Source organism: Saccopteryx leptura, chromosome 5 (assembly GCF_036850995.1).
Source record: "Saccopteryx leptura isolate mSacLep1 chromosome 5, mSacLep1_pri_phased_curated, whole genome shotgun sequence".
Taxonomy (NCBI): Eukaryota; Metazoa; Chordata; class Mammalia; order Chiroptera; family Emballonuridae; genus Saccopteryx; species Saccopteryx leptura.
Window position 1 is genome coordinate 93,263,544 of NC_089507.1, and position 22,876 is coordinate 93,286,419.

Below are 22,876 nucleotides of genomic sequence, written 5' to 3' on the forward strand. Positions count from 1 at the left end.
AATGACTTTCAAAAAAACCTTGGCTAAAAAATGGAAGGAAAGAGGCAGAAAGAGGTGTGGGGCAGGGTCAGGGGATGAGGAAATTAAGACGGGAGACATTTAAGAATATTCATAAAGACATTTAAGACATTTAAGTTATGGGAAAGAGGCTAGTAGAATAAAAAGAATAAAGATGTAAACAAAAGGGGTAACTGAACAACAGCCTAGATAAAGGACACCAGGAGCACAAGCCAAGCCAATGGATTGATATTAGATAAGAAGTGAGATAAGAAAGGAGGCATCCCATGCAAGGAAATGTGTTGATTGAGATGGGGATTTAAGCAGACTGTTATCCAGTTACCTAAAATTTTTAAATATTCTTATAACAACCCCTGTGAATTAGTGTACTACTTATTACTGCCATCCAAAAGACAAGGAATTGAAGGCAAAGAGTGGTAAGAGAATTAACTCAAGTTTAATTTATAAATAGTGAGAAAATCACTAAACACGAAGGTTCCCACCTGGCTCCCTTCATCTTGGTCTATTACAGGGTGGCGTAAAACTGGATTCGCAGTTGTTTATAAAATAAATAATAAAATAATTAATATATAGTATAATAATACAAGAATTAACTCGGCATTTTGTGTACTTACAGCTGTAAACCTACTTTGCCCCACTCTGTACGTCAATGAGACCACATTCCCCAGTTCTCCAAGTGCTGGGTGACAATGGGCTTTCCTAGGACTTCATTCTAGCAGGTTCCCATTCCACAATTAAGGTTGCCCCATCTTGTGGGTTCCCCTTGATGTAGATATAAGTGGTAGCTCGTACCTTGCTTAGCACTTATATTAAAAAATTTCAAGCCTTGTCTTTTAAAAAAAATATTCACGGCACAGACAAGATGTATGTAATAATTGGAACTGCTTCCAGGTCACCCATTTGCTGTGGCTGTGTTTGAGGATCACGTGTGGTTCTCTGACTGGACTGTGTCATCGATAGTAAGGGTGAACAAGAGGACTGGCAAAAATAGGGTACGTCTTCGAGGCAGCATGCTGAAGCCCTCATCACTGGTTGTAGTTCATCCATTGGCAAAACCAGGTACACTGGACATGTTACACAGTCTTTTTGTGGCTGGAATCTGCAACTATTTCAATTGTTTGATGGCAGGGGTGGATGGGCAATGTTGCAGTTCTCACTAATTTAGGTAGATGTAGAGATTTCTTGAATTCAGATTTTGTTTACACTAAGACAGTCTGGTAGTGACTTTGGGCTTTATTAATCCAATCTCGCTTTTTCTCTTGGACAGCTTTTACTTATCTGATCCTTTTAAAAGACTCTGGGGTTAAAGGCACTAAGGGAAGGACAGTTTAGACACCTGCAGTGAAAGCTTCTATCTGCATTGGGGCCTTTATCTACTTCCTGAGAGTGTCAGGGAGTAAGCAAATAGAAAAGGCCTCTAGTGACCTACAGTAACTCATCTTTCTAAGTTGCCCTTTGTCATGACTAGATCATGTTAGGAAACAGGAATCTCATCTACATAAAAAGCATCTTGGACAAAAGTACTGGTTATATTCAATAAAGAACTCATAAGGCAATACCATTCTGAGGTAATCTTCCTGGGGACTCTTCTATAAGAACTCCTCTGAAATAGTTCTTACTACAGGTTCCATTTAGATATGCTGAGTTTCTCTTCCCCAAAGCTGTACACTGTGATTTGGATCAATGGCATTTTTTTTATCTCCACACCCATCTGTGAGTGCTTCTCTTTTCTGGGCTAGGAGCAGATCCCTGCTTACACCAAAATGGAGGTTGTGAACATATTTGCAAAGAGAAGTTTGGAACTGCTCAATGTTCATGTCGTGAAGGTTTTGTGAAAGCTCCAGATGGGAAAATGTGTCTGGCTCAAAGTGTTCATCAGATATCAGCAGGTAATATAATAAATTATGCTGCTAAATTATCTTACCTTGACTGAAGAATATATACTGCTCACAAAAATTAGGGGATATTTCAAAATGAATATGAAGTGATAAAAAGCATTTTTTTTTTTGGTTAAACAAGAACGTCAGAAAAGCAAACAACAAGTCAAAGAAAGTTGTTTGATTATGCAAATGAGATGCAAAGCCAACTTTTATTTCATTGGTGAAAATGCACTAGACAAAAGACTGAAAGTACTGAAGTATCTGCACGTTCCCTGATCCCCTAATTTTTGTGAGCAGTGTAGTTCTATTTTATATACATTGAACCCTATGTTTTTGCTGATTTTTAATATTTTGCATAATTAAAAGCATCTCTTTTACGGGTGCCAAGTGGTTTGGGTTTTTTTTTTCCTTTTTCTTTCCTCTGATGAGTTTGAGCTTCTTATTAAAGATTAATTTCAACTGACCTCCTCTCATTGTAAAGTTAGTGAACAAAAGATAATACTCAAAGTTTAATCTTCCAGCCTCCTATTTATGGTGGAGCCACCTGAACTTTTACTACCTCAGGTAATGTTCAGAGACATTTTGTTTAGAAGTTTTATGACCTCAGTGTTGGAGGTGGTCATATACAACAACCCCCCTCACCACCACCACGTGACTAGTCTTAGAATAGAAGGCAAAGTACTTTCTAATAAATAACTTTAAGATGTCAGACAAATGTGGGGAATCCAACCTGAGAAGACTGCGATCACATTTTAAAAACTACAACTTTGAGGAAGAGTGGGTCAAATGTGATGTAAGTCAGTAGTGCCTCAGATTTTCTTCCCATGAGTGTGTATCTAAACAATTGTGGTGTATTTAGATTCAACTCGATATATTTGTACCAAAAAGAATTTAAATTTTATTAAAAATTTTTTTAAATTTATATTTATCTAATAGGCATGGTGTAATTGAGGTGACAGATCAATGGCAAAGAAATGGATCAATCTATCCATAGGTAGGAATTGGATATTTTGGATTTTTAGAACTACAATTGCTACCTTAGGGCAATAGTTCTCAATCTTTATAGTTTCAGGTGCCCTTTACACTATTAAAAATGATTGAGAACCCCAAAGAGGTTTTGTTTATGTAAGTTTTATCTATCAAATTTTATATTAGAAATGAAAACTTAAAAATTCTAAAAATACCTCAAAATTATACTAATACTTCATTATATGTAAACATAACATATTTTTATGAAAATAAATGAGATAATTATATTTTCCAAAACAAAAAATATGCAGTAAGAAGAATGGCATTGGTTTACATCTTTATTTTTAATATATAGTTTAATAGAAGGCAGCTGTAATCTCATATCTGCTTGTAGGTTGGATCTGTCTCTGTGCTGTTTTGATTGAAGCCTATAAAGAAAATTTGGACTCACAGAGACATGGAGTTGAAAAGGGAGCAATATTTAATAGCTTTTGCAGATGCCCTTTTTTTGTACTTTGCATTTGATACTATACCAGAGCTATGTTATGGCTAGTTTCTTAGAGCTTAGCTGCAATGTGGAATCTGAAGCCATATCAATATACTCTTTTGTCTTTTGACACGTTAAAGTCCAGTTGTCTATTCTGTATTTTGAGTGGCTCTTTTACCTATGGTAGCATCAAATTTTGGTCATTTGAAAATGTGGTTTAGTTATGCAGATCTTCCAATTGTCACATTAATATACAAAAGTCACATTTATTAATTATTATCATCAAACTCATCAGAGAATTCTTTGAATATTGGGATTTTGTTAAGCTCATGGTAGTGGCAAAAATTTTCTAGAATTCTACTTTTAACTTGAAAGCTCAAATTTTATTATTGGCAACAAGTACTACGAGTTATTTTCCTTGAAGTGACAGTCTCACTTCATTCATTTTTCAAAATATCTTGCCAAATTAATTATATTAATAGATTAATCTATGTTAATAACATAGATTATCAGTCATTCTTCCAATTAAAAGTCATGTTCAGTGAAAGAAGCTAGTCTTAACTTGCAACTCAAAGAGCATACAAGTGATTTTTCTTCAAAAAACCATCGTAATTCAGTATCTTCACAGATAACAGAGTATTTTATGTAGACTTTCCATTTTATTATACAGAATATTACAGAGCCAAAATTCCACAGTTGAAGTTATTAAAATTAATAATTCTTACTTTTCATTATGGATCTTCTTAAGTGAAAGTGGAGTATATGTGTCTGTGTGAGTGTGAGTATGTGTGGCAGAGAAAAACATGACTACTAGTAGAGTTTGGTGCTATGCCTTGTTTGTTCAAAGGCACTGAAGTTCTACCCATCATTGCTTTTGCCATCAGTAACAATGTAGACACAGTAAAAAATGGCAAATAAAGTCAAAGTTATTTGCCTTTTATAAAAATAGTTTGACCTAAGGACTCCATGCAATGAGACCCCAGGGATCCATGAACCATACTTAGAGAATGCACTTGGTATTTTTAGGAGATTCATTTTTCCCATGTTGGGAATGTTGCATAGGTCCATGCTTATGTTAAATTATGGCTTGTTTGTGTCCTTCAACATTTCCAAATACAAGTAAAATTAAGCTAAAATAAGTGTTGACAACAGCCTAAGGGAGGAGTCTATCTATCGGAAGGCAGGTTGGGAGATCATCTCATTAATATTCCCTTGTAATGGCAGTCTGTGATTATGAGCTAATTATATCCATAAGGATTCTGGTGTTTTATTTGTATTTTTGCCAGTAACTCAAAGTGTCCTGCCTTTCTTCCGCACTGGCTCCCCTCCCTCAACCATCAAGTTGTGTGGAGTATAGCTGGGATGGTGTGGTCAGCAGGTGAGGTTCACTAAGTCACCAAGATCCTGAGTTTCCTTGAATGCTCTTACTGAGAGTGCGTCTGAATTCACAACCAACAAAGAGCCATAAATAAAAATTAAGTAAAACTTTTCTTGAATCATAAAAGATAAATTAATTTTATCTGTTGACCTTCAATAGGGAGTGAAGCAAATCTAAGTAATCAAGTAATGCCATTGGACAGCTTATCCAGCCATCAAGGGTTTGAAGATAACATTACAGAAACGCAACCTGCTCTAGTGGCAGAAATCATGGTGTCAGGTATGAATAATGAGTTCTCCAATACAGTTTTGGTCCCAGCAATTTCCATCCTACCAATTAGAAATTCTGAATTAACTCTCTAAATTAATGTTGGCTAACTCTACGCAAAGCTAGAGAAGCCAAACTTTGAACTCCGACTCTGGTCCTTCTCTTCTGAACCAGTGTGCCTGAGGAGGACGGCTCCATATTAGACTGAACATAAACTTTGCTCATTGAGACTTTTTGGACTGTATCTTCTCGGAAGAAATCAAACTTGAAAATGAAGGTGAAAAATAAGACAACATATTTAAGTGAATCTGTCTACACCTAGTATTTTTGGTATTTGGCCAATCTAGCTGCACTTTCATTAGTGTGAAAATAGATAGTAATTGATAAGAAAATATTGATTGTTTGCTTTAACTGCATCAGAAAATCCACAAATAACAAATTTTAGATTTATATTTTCATCAAAATGCTAAGTTATTTGTTCAGTATGTAACCACTTTAGGGAAAATATTTTTTTATATATCCTGTATTCACTCATGAGGTCAGTGGTTTTCAAATTAGATTTAGCTCAGCCCTAAGTCTTCTGTAAACCTCACCTCTTCTCACTCTAGGTCTCTGCTTTTCAATCAGTGCAGCTGAGTAAGATTTGTTTTTAAAGATTTTTTTTATTATTATTTAAGAAAAGGTGAGAGGAGCAGGAGGCATCAACTCCCATATGTGCCTTGACCAGGCAAGCCCAGGGTTTTGAACCAGTGACCTCAGTGTTTCAGGTTGACACTTTATCTGCTGCTCCACCACAGGTCAGGCAAGATTTTAACAAAGTGTGAGTAAAAATAAGTTTGGAAACTCCACAGTAGGATATTACATACACTTAACAAAGCCCTCATTCAACTTTTGTGATCTGCAGTCTACTTTGTCAATGTATGAGTCCCTGGGATGTCCTACCCCACTTTAAAAGAACTTATCCGCCCTGGCCAGTGGTTCAATGAATAGAGCATTAGCCCAGCCTGTGGAAGTCCTGGATTTGATCCCTGGTCAGGGCACACAAGAGAAGCAACCATCTACTTCTTTCACCCCTCCTCTCCCCTTCTCTCCCTATTCCCCTCTCGCATGGCCCTGGATGCTGAGGATAGCTTCGTTGGTCCAAGCGCATCAGCCTCAGGTGCTAAACATAACTTGATACTCAAGCATCAGTCCCAGATGGGGTTGCTGGGTGGATCCCCTTCTGGGTGCATGCGAGAGTCTGCCTCACTATCTCCCCTCCTCTAACCTAAAAAAAAAAACTTATCAACTTATCAGTGTGTTTTTTTGATAAAATACAAACAAAGAGCTGTATATTTTTTAGCAATGGTAATTTGTATGGAGCCTTGGGGTTTACCATGTACTTTATCTTCTAATTTGACCCTTATCACAGCATATCATCTTACAGATTACAGAACTTCATCTTATAGAACTGAGACTAAGATATATGAAATTAGTGATTTGACCAAAGAATTTTTTTCTTTTTCCAAGTGAAGAGAGGGGAGATAGAGACAGACTCCTGCATGCGCCCCGACCAGGATCCACCCAGCAACCCCTGTATAGGGCCAATGCTCTGCCTATCTGGGGCCATGCTCACAACTGAGCTATTTTTAGCTCCTGAAGTTGAGGTTCCATGAAGCCATTTTCAGTGCCAGGGGCTGATGCGCTACAACCAATTAAACCATGGCTGCAGGAGGGGAAGAGAGAGAGAGAGGAGTGAGAGAGAAAATGGGGAGAGGGAAGGGTGGAGAAACAAATGATAGCTTCTCCTATGTGCCCTGACAAGGAATTGAACCTGGGACATACACATGCTGGGATAGTGCTCTACCACTGAGCCAACTGGCCAGGGCTGACCAAAGATTTTTTTTAAATTATAGCCAAATAATTAACTCATGTCAAATAAAGAAGGACCAAGAAACATGGTCATGTTATGAATATTATTCATTTAACAACTATTTATTTGCCACATACTGTGCTAAGTACTAGGGGTGCCATATGAGCTAAATATATCCCCAGTCTCCAAGGTCATGGTCTGATGTAGAGACAAACAACATAATGGAATAAACCAATATAAATAAATATGTATTAGCCACATAGAGAAACTTTCAAAGTCACTAAGGATCCCTAGATGTTCATAGAAAGACTAATGTTTAGGGAACTCAAAGACCAACATAAATGACAGTAAATTAGGCACATGGGTGGGATGGAGAAGTGACACAATGGCCACTGATTTAGAATGCATATATCATAGACTGTTCGGCTTCATCTCTGGAGACTATACTCTGCCTCGTGCAGAATAGGTGCAACTGAACATCCTGGTGAAAATTACTTCATCTTTTCATACCTGGATTGTGTTAAGTTGTAGTTCTATCTGTGTTAGGCTTAGGCAGCAGTTCTCAACCTGTGGGTCGTGACCCCGGCGGGGGTCAAACAACCAAAACACAGGGGTCGCCTAAAACCATCGGAAATTAGGCTACCCCTGTGTTTTGGTCGTTCAACCCCCGCCGGGGTCACGACCCACAGGTTAAGAACAGCTGGTCTAAGGGGTCTTATTTATGAGTGAGATTCATTTCAACAAAGTGTTTATACTAAACAGAGCTTGAAAATTCTATATTAGATTTTAGGTCAATATATTCTTATTCCCTGAAGACTCACAGACTGATATTTAACAAATAGATCTGTGTACAATATGACAAAGAGATTCAATCACCAAAAAGCCTTATTGTCAAATTTACTAAATTAGTTTAAATTCATGAATAAAATTTAAAATTGTTAATGCGGGCCCAGATGATCTAGCCCTCACACACTTCACCAGCCTAAACGTGTGCCCTTTTGTGCTCGGTTTTCTGTGGCCTGCTTTTGCTACCGCGGTCTTACCGGTAACATGCGGGTGCTGTGTTCTTGGCTCACAGTGCTCTTTCAAGTCCTTCAAGTCCGGCAAATCTTCAGACCTCAGCTTTAGGTACTCTTGCTCAGAAAGTCTTTCCTGGTCTCCTGGCCAGGTGAGATGAGAGCTACTTCAGTTCTCTTAGAACTAGATATTGTTTTATGATAGTGCTTATCATATCTATACTTCAATAATTAATTATACAAGAAATTAGAGCCCTTGTCAATATTTTCCTCCACTGCATGTCTTACCCTCATTAAGATCTGGCACATATTAGGTGCTTTTGAATGACGTGATTGGTTTCATGAACAGGCCACAGCATGTTTTCTAGTGTGATAAGGTTAAATCTGATTCATGCTGCCCACAGCTTTCTTCTTTATTGTCCTTATTTAAATATGCATAATATTTTATAATTTTCAAAGGATTCTTTTTTTTAAGTCACTTTTTTTCTTTAAGTTCTCACAACAATCATGTGAAGTAGACTGGGCAGAAATGACCAGCTGAACTTTAGAGAAGGGCAGTGTGAAGCCTCGGCATTCCACTCTTCAAGAGCTATTTTGTGGCAGGAAGAACTGTGGTTATAGCACAGTTCATACCTCCAGCAACTGCATGTCCATTGTATTTCATTGTGCAAAGCTGCCTTAGGGTTTGCAAGTTACCAAATAAATTCTGAGTCGTATTCTAATTTAAGATAATTGTGCAAGTGATTTAAAATGTCTTGAGTAATTGGATACTGTCCACCACACACTCTGAACAGCGTTGTGATTTGGAAGCTAGTCCTCCAAATAAATGCCGAATCAAATGGGTAATTGATTTAGTCTGAAGTTATCCAGCTTCAAGAGTCATGAGTGACACATTATCAAGCAAGCCCGAAAGGCATGTTTTCCTACAAGAGAAATCTTACTCAAATAGCTAAGCAAATCAAACACAATTACCCAATGTCTGTGTTCACATGGCATCAAATCCTACTTTGATCATTTAACTTTCTTTAAATTTATGGGCAAGTTTGACCTCTTCTATACTCAGATGAGCAAACTTACTAGTGAATAGAAAGATGACAGTTTATATCCTACTGTGGTATGTCAGATCCCCCCAACTCCAAAAGGGAGGAGGCATTTGGAGAATGACTACATAAGTAGTTAAAGAGAAAACAACTTGCTCAAGTTTATGGCTCAGCCTGCAACTGTGTCCCCTGGGGCATTTGCATTTCAATGGAGTATGAAATGAAGTGATCCATTTACAGAATTTAGTTTATATGGTTCATGACTTTGTAAAAGTGCCTTGAGGTTTGCAAGTTGCTGCATAAATCTTGATAATAAACATACATTGTGACTTACATATTTTATTATGGATGAAACATAATTTTAGTAAATTGACAATAAATTTTCATGATTGAATATCATTGCCATGTTAGTATACAGAGCTACTTGCTATATATTACTGTGTGTCTTTGAGGGATAAGAACATATTGGCCCCTTTTGTATGTCATAATGGTTGGAAATTCTCAAACAAGCAATAAACCTTTTGAAAATTGAGTCCATTTACTGCTAGCTATTTTATAATTCAAATTTTAAATGCTTTTAAAAGTTGTAAATAAGTTCACGCAAGGCTATCTGAAAAGCAAACAGTTCTCTAAGACTAAAGATTTGGTGAGAGCATATGAATAGAAACACATGGCTTGTGGATCCTTTCATATGGATAGAACTTCCCAGTCAACAGTGTTTCTTTCTGGAGGTTAACCTGTCCCAGAACTTGGAAAAGGGCATGCTGGAATATTCTGTAGACTCCAGAATATCAAAGTCCATTTTATCCTCTGAGGTCTGGAAATAATCTGATGGGGTTCTCGCTGTTTCCAGATGAAGATGACTGTGGTCCTGTGGGATGTGGTACATACTCTCGATGTGCTTCAGAGGAAGAGGTTGCCGTGTGTCGGTGCTTGAGAGGATTTGCTGGGGATGGCAAAGTATGTTCTGGTAAGAGCAAAGGCCAATGCATGCAATTGTGGAAAACGGTGAACCAGAAGTATTCTCTCAGATCATGTGGGTGGGTTCAAAATCTCCAGAAAGATTTATGTAATCAGCAACACTGAGTAAGTTACTTGGTATCAGCTAAAAAGATCATGGATGGCATGTTGTAGAAAACCTGAAACATGTAACATATTGTTATATTACATTTAGTTTATGTTAAATTTATATGATATATGCAGTTGACATTAAGAAAAATTTATAATTAGTTTCAGAAGCATGAAGTTGATGAGTTCAAATCAAATTTATAAATTCAACAATTCCAGTAAAAACACAACCTTTCCCCCCCAAAAGAACTTAGGTCATAAATTTTAGTTTAATAAATAGATTGTGATGGATAGGGTTCTATTTTATTTTGCTAGCCTCAAAATCTTAAGTTAGTGACTACTATAAAATCTCAGTATTTATGGGCTGAAACTCTGGCACAAAGTGATTTATTTACATATACTTAATTAGTCATACATATGAGAAGTCTGTAAAAGTTGATTAAGATGTGAACTTTATGGGTTTGCAATTGCATTTGCAAACGGTCTCTGTAAGCAGCTGAATAATCCTATATAAGATTATATCAAATACATATTCTTTCCTGGTATCCTCCTTTATGCCTATCCTACCAAGATTGCCTCTATATTTCACTAGTTCATCATTTGCCCACAGATATAGATGAATGTGAGATGGCAATCAAAGTTTGCCCACACCCCTCCTCCAAGTGCATCAATACTGAAGGTGGCTATGTTTGCCAGTGCTCAGAAGGCTACCAAGGAAATGGGACTCACTGTGTTGGTAAGAGCACGTGTGCTAAGGTGAGCAGGTGGAGGCAGGCCTTGGAGAAACATGAAACTCTCTGTGTTGGGCCAAGAAAAGATGGAATATAACTGGGGTGACATACTAAAGGAGGAGTTATGTGACCTGTTCAAACTGATGTATTTCAGTTCTTAGTACTTTTTCAAGTTTGTGCCTTTGCACTGTTCTTGTACTGGTCAATGACAACAACCCGCAGACGTAATCTACCCTCTGCCTCTTGAGTTCTCTTCTCTGGGTGTGAGTGACACTAGTGCCTCATCAATACTCCACCCCTCGAGCAATCATGGGGGGGAATTGAACAGTATTTTCTTTGCCACTAAATTTGGCAATTGAACAGTGGTGAACTGCAGAGCTGAGAGCTGATACAGGTTTTACTCTGTGTGTGTGTGTGTGTGTGCGCGCGCGCGCACACGTGTTTATAGGAAAGGAAATGTGGTTCTGTAAAAGGGCTCCTCCGGTGGCTCCTGAGCAGTTCAATAGATGAAAGACTCTAGCCAGTGACATTTAGATACAGATAAAGAATGATTAAGACTTCTTTCATAATCACTATCCTCTGCCAAGGTCTGGGTGTGCCTTGTTGGACGGGAGTTCACTGAGCGAATGTCTTGTCCCATTCCAGGTGTCACTAGCGTAGCATCACCTTTCAAGTGAAGACCTGCCTGAAGCCATCATAGCCCAGTGAAGTGGTTATCTGAAGTTTTACAGGGCTTTAAAATGTCTCTTTGAGTATTTTCTTTTCCTTCTGAAAACATAAAAATGTTTTCACAGTGAGGGACAGATACCCTGATAAGAAACTAAAATGGTACTGCTTTCTCCTACATGTTGAGGTTAAAAAAGAATTATCAGTCAATTTTCTGGATCTGGTTGGTTTAAATCAGATCTTTATCAGATTATTTTTGTGGAGTCCACAGACATCTGTAAATGCTATTTTAAGCACATATTTGGCTGTCAGTCAAGAAAATGTCACTGCTCTAATTAAGCAGGCTCATGGATAATTTAGACAAACAGGCTTTATACAGAGTGGGGAGCAAATGTAGGTTTATAATTGTGAGTATGAGAAGTTTATTCCTGTATTATTATTTATTAATTATTGTAATATTTTTCATACAAATAACTGTAAACCTACGTTTGCCCCAACCTTTATTTAATTTACTTTGAAGAGAAACAAGGCATACTCTCTTGGATGTTTAAACTCATTAGACTCTGGATTTTCACCCTGTTACTAACCCACCTACTTCCAGTAGCAAACATGCCATGGGTGTCATGGCCCAGCCTGCCCTATAGAAGCAGTGAGCTTGCTCCTGTCCTCTCCCCCTCCTTATAACTACATCTATATCTATATCTGGATATATAGATAGATAGATAGACAGACAGATGGATAGATAGATACAGTGCTATATAAAAGTGTTGTTGTTGTTATTGTTATTGTAAAGAGCAGTTGTGTTTCTTGGCCAAGAGATCTGTTTTTGCTTCTTAAAAAAGCTCTCTCTTACTCTCAAGGTGATAGTTCATAGAGATAAAAACAGGAAGTCAGTTTTAAAAAGACTCAATTTGAGCCATTCAGGATAGCAATTCAGTGGGACAGATATTCAGTTGGCTTCTATTAGGGTAAAGGCACAGTACTAGGAACCGTGTCGCGTACCGAGATGAAGGCAGTCCTTGCTTGCAAGGAGAATGTGATCTCAAAGAAATGCAGCTGTGGTAAGTGGTGAAGAAAGGTGTGCATAATAAGAGAAGTAAAAACTACAGTGGAAGTTCAGAACTGGAAGAAATATCTGTTCGAGGTTTTGGGAAAGGCTTTATGGAGGAAGTATCATTTTGGATGGACCTGGGGCATGGGTAAATTTTTATTTAAAAATGTGAAGGTAGGCAGAAATGTGAAAGGGTAGAAAATAGCCTAATTGAACATTAAGTTTAGGTTGTGTGTGAGGGAAAGCAGAAGTGGAGGCTGGTACGGTGTTGTCCTTGTCTGCTGTATAGACTGGGTGGCCTAAACAAGACGTGTATTTTCTCACAGTTCTGGAGGCTAAATGTCCCAGATCAAGGTGCTGGCTCATTTGGTTCCTGGCGAAGACTCTCCCTGGGTAACAGATGGTTGCCTTCTTGCTGCATACACACATAGCCTTTTCTCTGCGGCTCATGGAAAAAGAGAAGGGGATGGAGAATGGGAGGGGGGCAGGAAGAGAGAGATCTGGTGTCTCTTTCTCTTATAATAATACCAGTCCTGGTGGATCACCATTTTTATAACTTCGTTTAACCTTAATTATGTCCTTATAGACCCTTTCTCCAAGTATAGTTACATTGGGGGTTAGGGATTCAACATGTGAATTTTTGGGGCTACAGTACAGTTTATAATAGGTGAATTTGGTTACATTTGTGGAAGACTAGAATCTAAGGGTTAGTCATTGGGATTTTACTTCTCTTGATCGGCACTGTCAGTAGAAATATAATCGGAGTCATATATACAGGTATAATTTAAAATTTTCTAGTAGCCACATTAGAAAAGGTCAAAAGAAACAGGTGAAATTAATTTTATATGTATTTTCTTTATTCCAGTGTATCCAAAATATTAACATTTTACTATATATAATCAATATAAAATTATTAAGATAATTTTACATTCTTATTCTGGTACCCAGTCTTCAAAATCTGGCCTGTGTTTTACACTTACATCACAAAGCACTCTAGCTGTGGCTCAGGCGCTCAATATGCATGTATGGCAATGTCTACCAAATTGAGCAGCACAACTCTAAGCAATGGAGCGCCGGCAGCATTTAAACCAAGTGGCACAGTGATAGGAGATGTGGTTCAGAAAGGTTAATCTGGCACTGGTGTTTAGGAGTGGAGTGGAGGAGAGTGGGATGCAAGGAGTATAGTATGGCTGTTCTTATAGTAATCTAAAATCAAAGAGAGGAGGGGCCTAAATGGTCGGGTGGTGCTAACTGAGAAAGAAAGTGATGATCTAGTTTATATTTACATTAAAAAAGCAACAGTGTTTTATTTGGTATGATCTGAACTTCTAAATGTCTGCCTAGAGATTGCTTACCAGTCTTCCAACCATCCCAATGAGCTACCGATGTGGGGAAGTTTTCTTTCCTCCCAAGCAGTAGGAAAACTCCTAGCCTTATGTCAGCAGTTTACCCAAATGGGCGTGCAGCCAAGCGACTCAGTTCATCTGTCTCGCCAACATTCGTGGTAAAATTTTTTAATTTAACAATGTGTAGAGCTCTGAGAACATACAGCACAACACAAGTCAGAAATGTTGTCCTTCTAGCATGTAGAGTTTTTCAATTTTATGACACTCTTTCCTCCTCTACACCCTATTTTTTTTCTCTTCCCTACTCCCCCTGTTTCTGGCAGATATTGATGAATGCCAACTGGGCATGCACACCTGTGGGGAAAATTCCACCTGTACAAACATGGAGGGAAACTACACCTGCGTGTGTGCCAGCAGCCTGTCTGAACCCGGACGGATTTGCCCTGGTAGGTTGGTGGGTGATCTTGATTCAAGGGGAGGAACTTGATTCTGGAAAATTCTGCACCCCAGTGTATTTGCATTTGAGAGTCTGAAAATTGTTTGGCTGGCAGGTTTGCTTGCCTGATTAGGTTGATGCTGGGTTTGAGAATGTGAAATGGTCTGGTTTGTTTTTTTTTTTTTTTTTTTTTTTTTTGGTAGCATCTGGAATAAATCCGTTTTTATTACTTACAATTCAATAAAGGTGGCAACACAGGTGGTCCTCTTTAACTATGCAGCTAATATCCTGATTTGTAATGTTGATTTCTCAGGCTGCGGGCGAAACTCTGCGGAGCTGGACAGGTTGGGGGGGATGTCTGGGCCTTTAGCATTTTGAATCATTTTTAAGGTTTTTAATATATGACTTTAAAAAGTCAGTATTTCTTGATCTGAATTAGAACTCCAGCTCTTTTGTTTTCTTTTTAAAATGTTCATGATGGTCCACTAGCTACTTCCTGAATCTTCTCGCCATAGCCCACTATCTGCTCACCATCAGCACCCAGCAGGCTTCAGAGACCCTGGGCGCTGGGACCAGGGCTCTTTTTCATTCCTGGCAGCTGTGTATCTGCCTCAGCTCTGCAAGCAGAACACATCCTAATAAAGGAAAGCTCTGTTCTTGCTTGGGTCTCTGTTTTTCTAACACATTATTTCCTCAAATAATTTGCTCTTCTTAAAGGTAGTGGAAAATTGCTAATATTTGCACAGTCAGCTACACACCCTAACGTTTTCCTTTGAAAGAGCAATGAACCATTCAGTGAAAGGGACTTTACCACTTCGACATTTCCTATGTATGGTAACATGTCCTTTCACTCAACGGGACTAGTCTTGTCTTTGAGGGTTCCTCTGAAAGTTAGTTTTTAGAAGAAATCATTGTGTGGAGGAAATTTTCGAGACTCCCAGGGTGCCAGGGGTAATGGGCTGAGAATTGGTGGGTGCTTTATAAGCCGTAAAGAGATACTGTGGTTCCGTGAGACCCTCTCGAAGCTGGCTCTCATTTCACACAGGGTGTGTTTGTGGATGACAGATGTGCTTTTATAATGAGATCAGTGACTCTGCATTCATTCGGTGTCTTAGGATTGACCATGCTTTATGTCAAAAAATAGTGAACCAAAAGAAAGAATGGCTCTCTTCATGGTGAATAACATGAAATCTAGTTAGAAAAGTGAAACTATTATTGCTTTGATAGTTTTGTCACTAAAATATATTAATATCACAAATTGCTTAAAGAAACTAGTTCCTGATATTGATACAGGTTTCCCCTGCTATCCAAAAACTGAAACGAAGTAAAATGAAGGAGCAGTTACTACCATTAATTTATATGGAGAGATTTTTGAGCATTCCCAGACCCCACAAATAACCTACCAAATCATACCAAATACACTTAATTATCCAGTTTTACACTAAGCGTTAACACCCTCACGAGCTCTTAGGCTTTCCTGATACCTTAGAAATGCATCTTGCTAACAGGTGCACAAAATAAATGGAGATGAAGCAAAGACGCTCACAGAGTTCAAAGCTACGGCAGCCTGGTGCCGAGATGCTCAGAGTGGTTGGTGAGGGAGCTCGGTGGGGCCGCTCTCGCTGCGGGGGTGCCACCGGCCTAAGTGCCGTGCAAAACAAACGCTGAAAGCTATTTTCATTTTTGGCCTCTTTTCATAAAAGCAAAAATCCTCTTTGAGTTTCTTTTGGTTAGCGAAATAGGGTACTAGTGTAGATCTTTCCTAAGGTGAAGTGGCGTAAAGTTGGACTTTCAAAAAGCAGGGGATACCTGTACCTGAAAGATGCCGATCGCTTCAGCAAACAAAAGTAACCTCTTTGATTCTTCTAGACTCGACTCCACCCTCTCCACTCAGGGAGGGTGGCCACTATTCCGTGAGAAATAGTTACCCGGAATGCCCCCCGTCCCACGCCGGGTACTGCCTCCACGGCGGGGTGTGCATGTACATCGAAGCCGTGGACAACTACGCCTGCAAGTAAGTCCGGCTGTCTTCAGACTCAAGACGGGAGAGTACGGCCAGCACCTTTCAGCTCATTTGTAAAACTCACATTAAGGATACTTTTCTATAAATGGGTTTCTCCTGCGGGGAAATAGATAACTGCGGGTAAACAATGCGTGCGTGCTGCCCTCGCTCTGCCTGTCGCACCTCATCCTCCTCCGCCCCAGCTGTCAGTGCTAAATGTGAACTTAAGGAATTGGTGATTTTCCCTTTTACTTAAATAACTTTGTGTTACTGCTGGTACAGTTTGGGGATTAAACTTTTCATTCTGGTTGAAAAACTTAGGTTTGTGAGAGAATTCCCTTCAACTTGGACTTATTTTCTGCCAAATACAAGAAGAGCATCCATGATGTGTTTCTGAATTTACAGAAGTGTTGTATATATTTTCACTGGACTTCTTGCCTTCAATTCTCAAAACTCAAATATATACACATATTATTTTTTCTGAATTCCCTTATAGTTGTTGGTGTTTACACTTCTGTTGTGTAGTGACAGCTGCTGGATGCAGCCACTACTGCGTTTTGCTCCTTTCTTGTCCCCACGACGATTTCTCCGTGGGCAGTGTCCACCTGAAGCCCGAAACCGCGAGGCCCTCTGCCGTGCTCACTCAGAAAAGCTTCCCTTTCTAACCTTTCATAAACGACACTCACGATGTTTAGTTCTGCATCGGTTTTATTATTTTTTTTTTACTTTCACATTTCGAAGGCAATATGAGGGAATTGATAGATACTGAAAAATAAACAGGCTTCCTGATGCTAGACTTCTGACTCACTGATAATTTTTTCTGTGGCTGAGGAGGAGTGATAAAATATTCTGATTCTCACAAATAGGTGCTATTAGTTTCAAGCACCTTAAAACTAATTTATTGTTTTATCAATGGTAATCAGCAAAAACATAGTCTAAATTATTAGAAGAATTAAGTTATATTCTGTGACACAGTGCATGGCCTTATATTATCTACCATGACAGCCTAAGAAAAATAATGAAAAGTGCTCATGAATATTTGCAAAAACAACTCAGTTCTAATAAAAATCTGCTTTCCTATTCATATTGGCATGCTATGATTTTCTAACCTAAGATAAACCCGGTACTAATTATTCTTGATTTTTATATTAAGAATCAAGTTGTTTTACCCGTTCATGGTTTCTTATTATTCCAAATAATGAAATTATGAAAACAAATGTCCCAGTGTAGTAGGTCATCTTTTGTTTTTATAAACTTTATGATAATATGAAGGGTCCTGCAAGATTAGTACATTATTTTTATTTGGACCTGGTAGTGTCAATTAATTAAATGGTTTATAAACTCTATCACATCGCTTTCCTTTCTGTCATTAAATACTGATGAGAATATCATATTTCTCTGACAATGTTTTAAACATGAGTTTCAAAATGACCAAATAGAAATAACACTTAAATTTAAGGACCTTTAATAAAAAACAATATTGAAAATATAACAAGAGTTCCCATTAATTTGGATCATAACTTTGTTTTTGAATTCTACATTTAATAAAAGTGTGGTTTAATCAAACATTCAACCCTTCCCTCTTCCTGCCCTATGTCCTCACCTCGTCTTTTTTAAATTCCATAGTAGCACATCTCTAAGGAGCTTACCAGTCCAACTTCTATTAGAAACTCTTAGGCGGTATTCCACACAGAATATTCCTAATGAGCAGGTTTATAAAGGGCGCTCTTTTTTCTTTGCTTGGAAGACAGGGACCCTGTCTGCCTGGGAATGCAGGGATGTGAGAACTGGAATCCATGTCGTGGAACTTCCTCATAAGTTCCCAAACCTCCTAAGCTCAGAAGAGGTCTTCACTTACTCTGGTTTGGTTTTGAACCAAACCAGACTCCTGGAAAAGTCTTCTTCTTCTTTTTTAAAATATTTTTGTTTATTGATTTTAGCTAGAGAGGAAAGGAAAGAGAAAGACAGGAACATTGATCTGTTCCTGCATGTGCCCTGACTGGGGATTGAACCAGCAACCTCTGTGCTTTGGGATGATGCTCTCACCAACCAAGGTATCCGGCCAGTGCTTGGGCTGGCCATCTTTAGACCATGATCTTCCAGCACTGGTGCTGTGATATGTTTCATGAAAAAAAAAGGGTCATGTAGTCAAATCATTTTGAAAAATGCTGCATACTCTAGCCTTCAATTTTTGATTCATGATACACCACAATGTGTGAAAAAGTCTTGACCTTTTTTTAGTCTAGAATTTCTTGAAATTGTTTAACCTTAGAGATGGAAATTTTTTTGTCCAGGGAATCTTTTGTTTGGTTTAAGAGAAGAACTCAATAACCCAAAGAACTAGTGGTGTACAAGCCACTCTTGTGAACTTGTGAATGCTGACTGATGGCTCTGGGTCTTATTAGGCTCACAGAAGCTCTGATATTGCAGCCTGCCTTGGCATCCAGGACTTTCGCCATGTAACTGGTCTAGTATTGGTATATTCCTTGAGATCCTAAAATGTCTGAGCGAATGCGAGGTGTGGCCTATTAATATCCAACAGTTTAAAAGCATATGCTAAACATTGATAGTAAATGTCTATAACCAAAGAGCTACAATTAAAACAGTATCCAGGAAAGCCTGGAATCACTTGATAGTCCTTTATGCTTCCTACACTTAGATCCTGACATCTTTTGCATGGTCAGTTCTAGAAGAATAGCTTTCAGAAGTGCATGTCCCTTTAAAACCCTTTTTGGAAGCAGCTCACTGTAGTAGGAAGAAATCAGAGAACCTTTTGAATGGAACCTGCCATTCCCTAGATGATTGACATGGTACAGATTGCTTAATCCTATTTGAGCCTCACTTTCCTCATCTGTAAAATGGGGATATGCCACTGAAAACAGAATAAGTAAAAGTGCCCGGCACAGTGTCAGACACATAAGGTGCTTAACAAATGCTGGATCTTTCCTCTCCTAGCTCTGAAAGTACTTGCCAAAGTTCCTCTGACCAACTCAAGGTAGAACTAAGGCAGAATCTAGATATTAAGGGACTTTGTGTAATGTTTTTAACATGTGGTCCCTCTCCACCATGGGGTCTGCTATCAATTCTCTATGTATTTATTCCTTCAACTCCTTTTAGAATAATGTGACTGTGTGAATAGATAGAAACTTGGTCCACGTCCACAGGAAGATATGCCTAATAAGTGACTATCACAAAATATTTACTAGGATATTTTTAAAGTTTATACTCTCATGAATAATAAACTACGGTTCTTCCCGAGATCCCGATAGTTTCTGTGAGCATTCATCCCCAATAGATGGCAGCATTGTTTCATTTACTTGCATCGGAAGGTTCACAATTTGTGTTCCTAGCTGCTGGTAATTCTAGTACCAAGTTCAACGATGAAACAGCAGGATATTTGCGGGTGAATGCCACTTTTTTCCTCCATTTAGTTTTTTCCCCTTTAAATAAAGCAGGCAAACTCTTGTGTGTCTCTACTGAGAGCTTTTCTCTTGGTGATTAAAAAAAAAGTTTCCTATGAACACAGACAACAGTGTGGTAATTACTGGGGGAGAGGGGAGATAAGGAGGATGGTGGAAGATAAATGGTGATGGATTGTGACTTGACTGGGGTGGAGGGTGAACACACAATACAGAGTACAGAAGATGTTTTGAGGAATTGTGCAACTGAAACTGTATAATTTTGTTAACAGTGTCACCCCACTAAAAAAAGCTTTCTCCATAGACAAGATATGCTTCCTTCTTTGCATTATTTTATAGACTGGTCTCAGGTGAATGATTCTGCTTTTAAATTCTTCCTTCCTTAGAATTTAGATTTCGTTGCAATCTGGCCAAACATTTTTGTTTGAAAACTCTCTTGACTCTTCGGGCAAAGTTGCTTTGTGTTGGTCTTAAAGGTAGCTCCTCAGGCTTTTAGCCTAAGAGTAATTGATCTTTAATCAATGTTCTGCAATGCCTCATAGAGGCAGTATACAGAATCCCCCATCAATCCCAGGGCAAACAGACAAAAGGGGAAGTCCACATAGCATTAACTTATAAAATAGAGGGCTTCCAGCTGACCCCTGATGGATTTTTTCCATATGCTTCCAAAAAGCTGAGTCTGGAAATGCAGAGGTTGAGAGACAGCTGGATATTGAGTCTGAAAAATACAAGCAGCTTTTTCCAGGGCTCACTGCTGACCTTGGTTTGTGTCTTGTCACAGCTGTGTTGTTGGCTACGTCGGGGAGCGATGTCAGCACCGAGACCTGAAATGGTGGGAACTGCGCCATGCTGGCCACGGGCGGCAGCGGAACATCACTGTGGTGGCCGTCTGCGTGGTGGCACTTGTCCTCCTGCTGCTCCTGGGGCTGTGGGTCGCTCACTACTACAGGTGACTCTTTCTTTCCATCGGCACTCTCAGACTCGAACAAGCCCCTCCCAGAGAAACACCTGCTCCTTGAGGGGGTCTTCCACCCCTTTACTAGATCAGAACTGGGATAGCAGTGAAAGACAAGGGGCTAGATTTCCCTGTTCTACATTAGCAGTTGTTTTACTTTTTCGTGTTCTATTTCAGTCCTGCTCCACACTCCTTTGTAGGTCAGGGTCTGTTATTTGATGAGACATTTTTGTATTCTTCTTCTTTCTTGTACCTGCTTTCCCCACCTAGACTCCATAACGACAGTATAAGTTTTTCATGGCTTCCTTCTGTTGATTTGAGTTCCCACAATGTATTATCTTTTGTTCAAGAAAATCACAAGCCTGACCTGCAGTGGCAGAGGGGGTAAAGTATTGACCTAGAATGCTGAAGTCACTGGTTCGAAACCCTGGGCTTGCCTGCTCCAGGCACATGTGAGAAGCAACTACTACAAGTTGATGCTTCCCGCTCCTCCCCACCTCCTTTTCTCCTTCTCTCCTCTCTCTCAAAAAGAGAAAAAAAAAGAAAAAAAAAAAAAGGAAAGGAAATCACAACAGTGTGGTTATTGACAGGAAGATGGGGGCTGGCAGAGGGTACAAGGGGGATAAATGGTGATGGACAGAAACTTGACTTGAAGGAGTGAACATAGAATACAGTGTTCAAAAGATATGTTGTAGAATTGTGCGCCTGAAACCCGGATAATTTTGTTAACCAGTGTAACCCCATTAAATTTAATTAAAAAATAAAAATAAGACCATTACAACAATAAAGAGGAATATAATATTTAAAAAAAAGAAAATTAGTATTTCCCCCAACTTGGAAAAACTTTCTGGTCCTTGGATTTTGTGTATTTAATAATTTCAAGTTAAAAGTTAAAAACTGTGAAAAAAATGTGTACATTTAATTTTTAAAAATGGGTACTACATTAAGGTGAGGGAATAGGCATCACACTGCTGATTTTCCATTTCCTTGAACAGTAGGACAGCATCCTCCACACCCTCAATATTGAGAAGCATTTTATGTTCCATTATAGTTTGTTCTGTACAAAATCAGTGAGTCATAATACTCGGATATTGAAGGGGACTTTATTGAATTACCTAATTTGATCTCTTCATTTTATGGCTTGAAAACCGAAGACCTACTTAACTGATAGGTCCCATTTCTCTGGGAATGTACAGAATGCCTACCACTATGTGCCAATAAAAATCCAACCACCCTTATCAGTACTATACAACCTCACAGATGTCAACTGTTTTGTGTTTTGGAGAATTTAACATATCACTCAAGGTGTGCTTGTCTGAGATCCTGCTATACCCTAGTGTAGTGGTTCAGGGCACGGGCTGTAGATTCAAACTGCACAGGTTCAATTCCTGGTTCATGTCTAAATAACATCAAGCATGTTATCTGACTTTTGTATTCATTAATTTTCTTTGTTATACAATGGAAACAAGAATAGTACTTAAGAGATATTGTGGGATTAATTAAATTAATCTAAGTAAAGAATTTAGTGTATCTCTGGCATTTAGAACCTGTTATTATAATGATTTTCCATGAATTGTAATCTTCCCCCAAAGAGTCACATGTTCCAAACTCTTTTCTATCTTGAGACACAAGATTCTCAGGCACAACTTGAAATTTTAATTCAGTGGTCCACCAATAACCATTGTTCTTTGTAGCCTGGTATTCAATCACCAGCTTGGATGTCTGTGGAAAGAACATTAAATAATTGGTGCTCCATCCGTTGGACAGAATGCTAGAAGCAAAATAGATGCTTGGTAAATAATAGTATAGGAAAAGTTGGGAGCAAAAACTTAAGTTTATGTGTGACAATTATTAGATATTTTTTCTCACTTTATGTGCTATGGCATAATAAGTATGTTTTTTTTGTTTTGTTTTGTTTTGTTTGTATTTTTCTGAAGCTGGAAACGGGGAGAGACAGTCAGACAGACTCCCGCATGCGCCCGACCAGGATCCACCCAGCACGCCCACCAGGGGGCGATGCTCTGCCCCTCCGGGGCATCGCTCTGCCGCGACCAGAGCCACTCTAGCGCCTGGTGCAAAGGCCAAGGAGCCATCCCCATCGCCTGGGCCATCTTTGCTCCAGTGGAGCCTTGGCTGCGGGAGGGGAAGAGAGAGACAGAGAGGAAGGAGGGGGAGGGGTGGAGAAGCAAATGGGCACTTCTCCTATGTGCCCTGGCCAAGAATCGAACCCGGGTCCCCCACACACCAGGCCGACGCTCTACCGCTGAGCCAACCGGCCAGGGCCATAATAAGTAT

At 39.0% G+C, this 22,876-nt stretch overlaps 1 protein-coding gene across 3 annotated transcripts in view; it reads left to right on the forward strand.

The window, feature by feature from the left end:
- The window catches only part of EGF (epidermal growth factor), a 102,936-nt gene that overhangs the window by 61,015 nt on the left and 19,045 nt on the right, over nt 1–22,876 (forward strand). For all 3 annotated transcript variants that reach the window (XR_010751701.1, XM_066386941.1, XM_066386940.1), the window contains exons 14-21: nt 910–1,077; nt 1,758–1,907; nt 4,892–5,011; nt 9,761–9,877; nt 10,586–10,711; nt 14,093–14,215; nt 16,075–16,219; nt 20,408–20,575. Coding sequence is in view for 2 of the 3 variants with exons in the window: in XM_066386941.1 (XP_066243038.1) it covers nt 910–1,077; nt 1,758–1,907; nt 4,892–5,011; nt 9,761–9,877; nt 10,586–10,711; nt 14,093–14,215; nt 16,075–16,219; nt 20,408–20,575 (1,117 nt within the window). In the remaining variant the exon portion in view is untranslated. The remainder of the gene's footprint in view (nt 1–909; nt 1,078–1,757; nt 1,908–4,891; nt 5,012–9,760; nt 9,878–10,585; nt 10,712–14,092; nt 14,216–16,074; nt 16,220–20,407; nt 20,576–22,876) is intronic.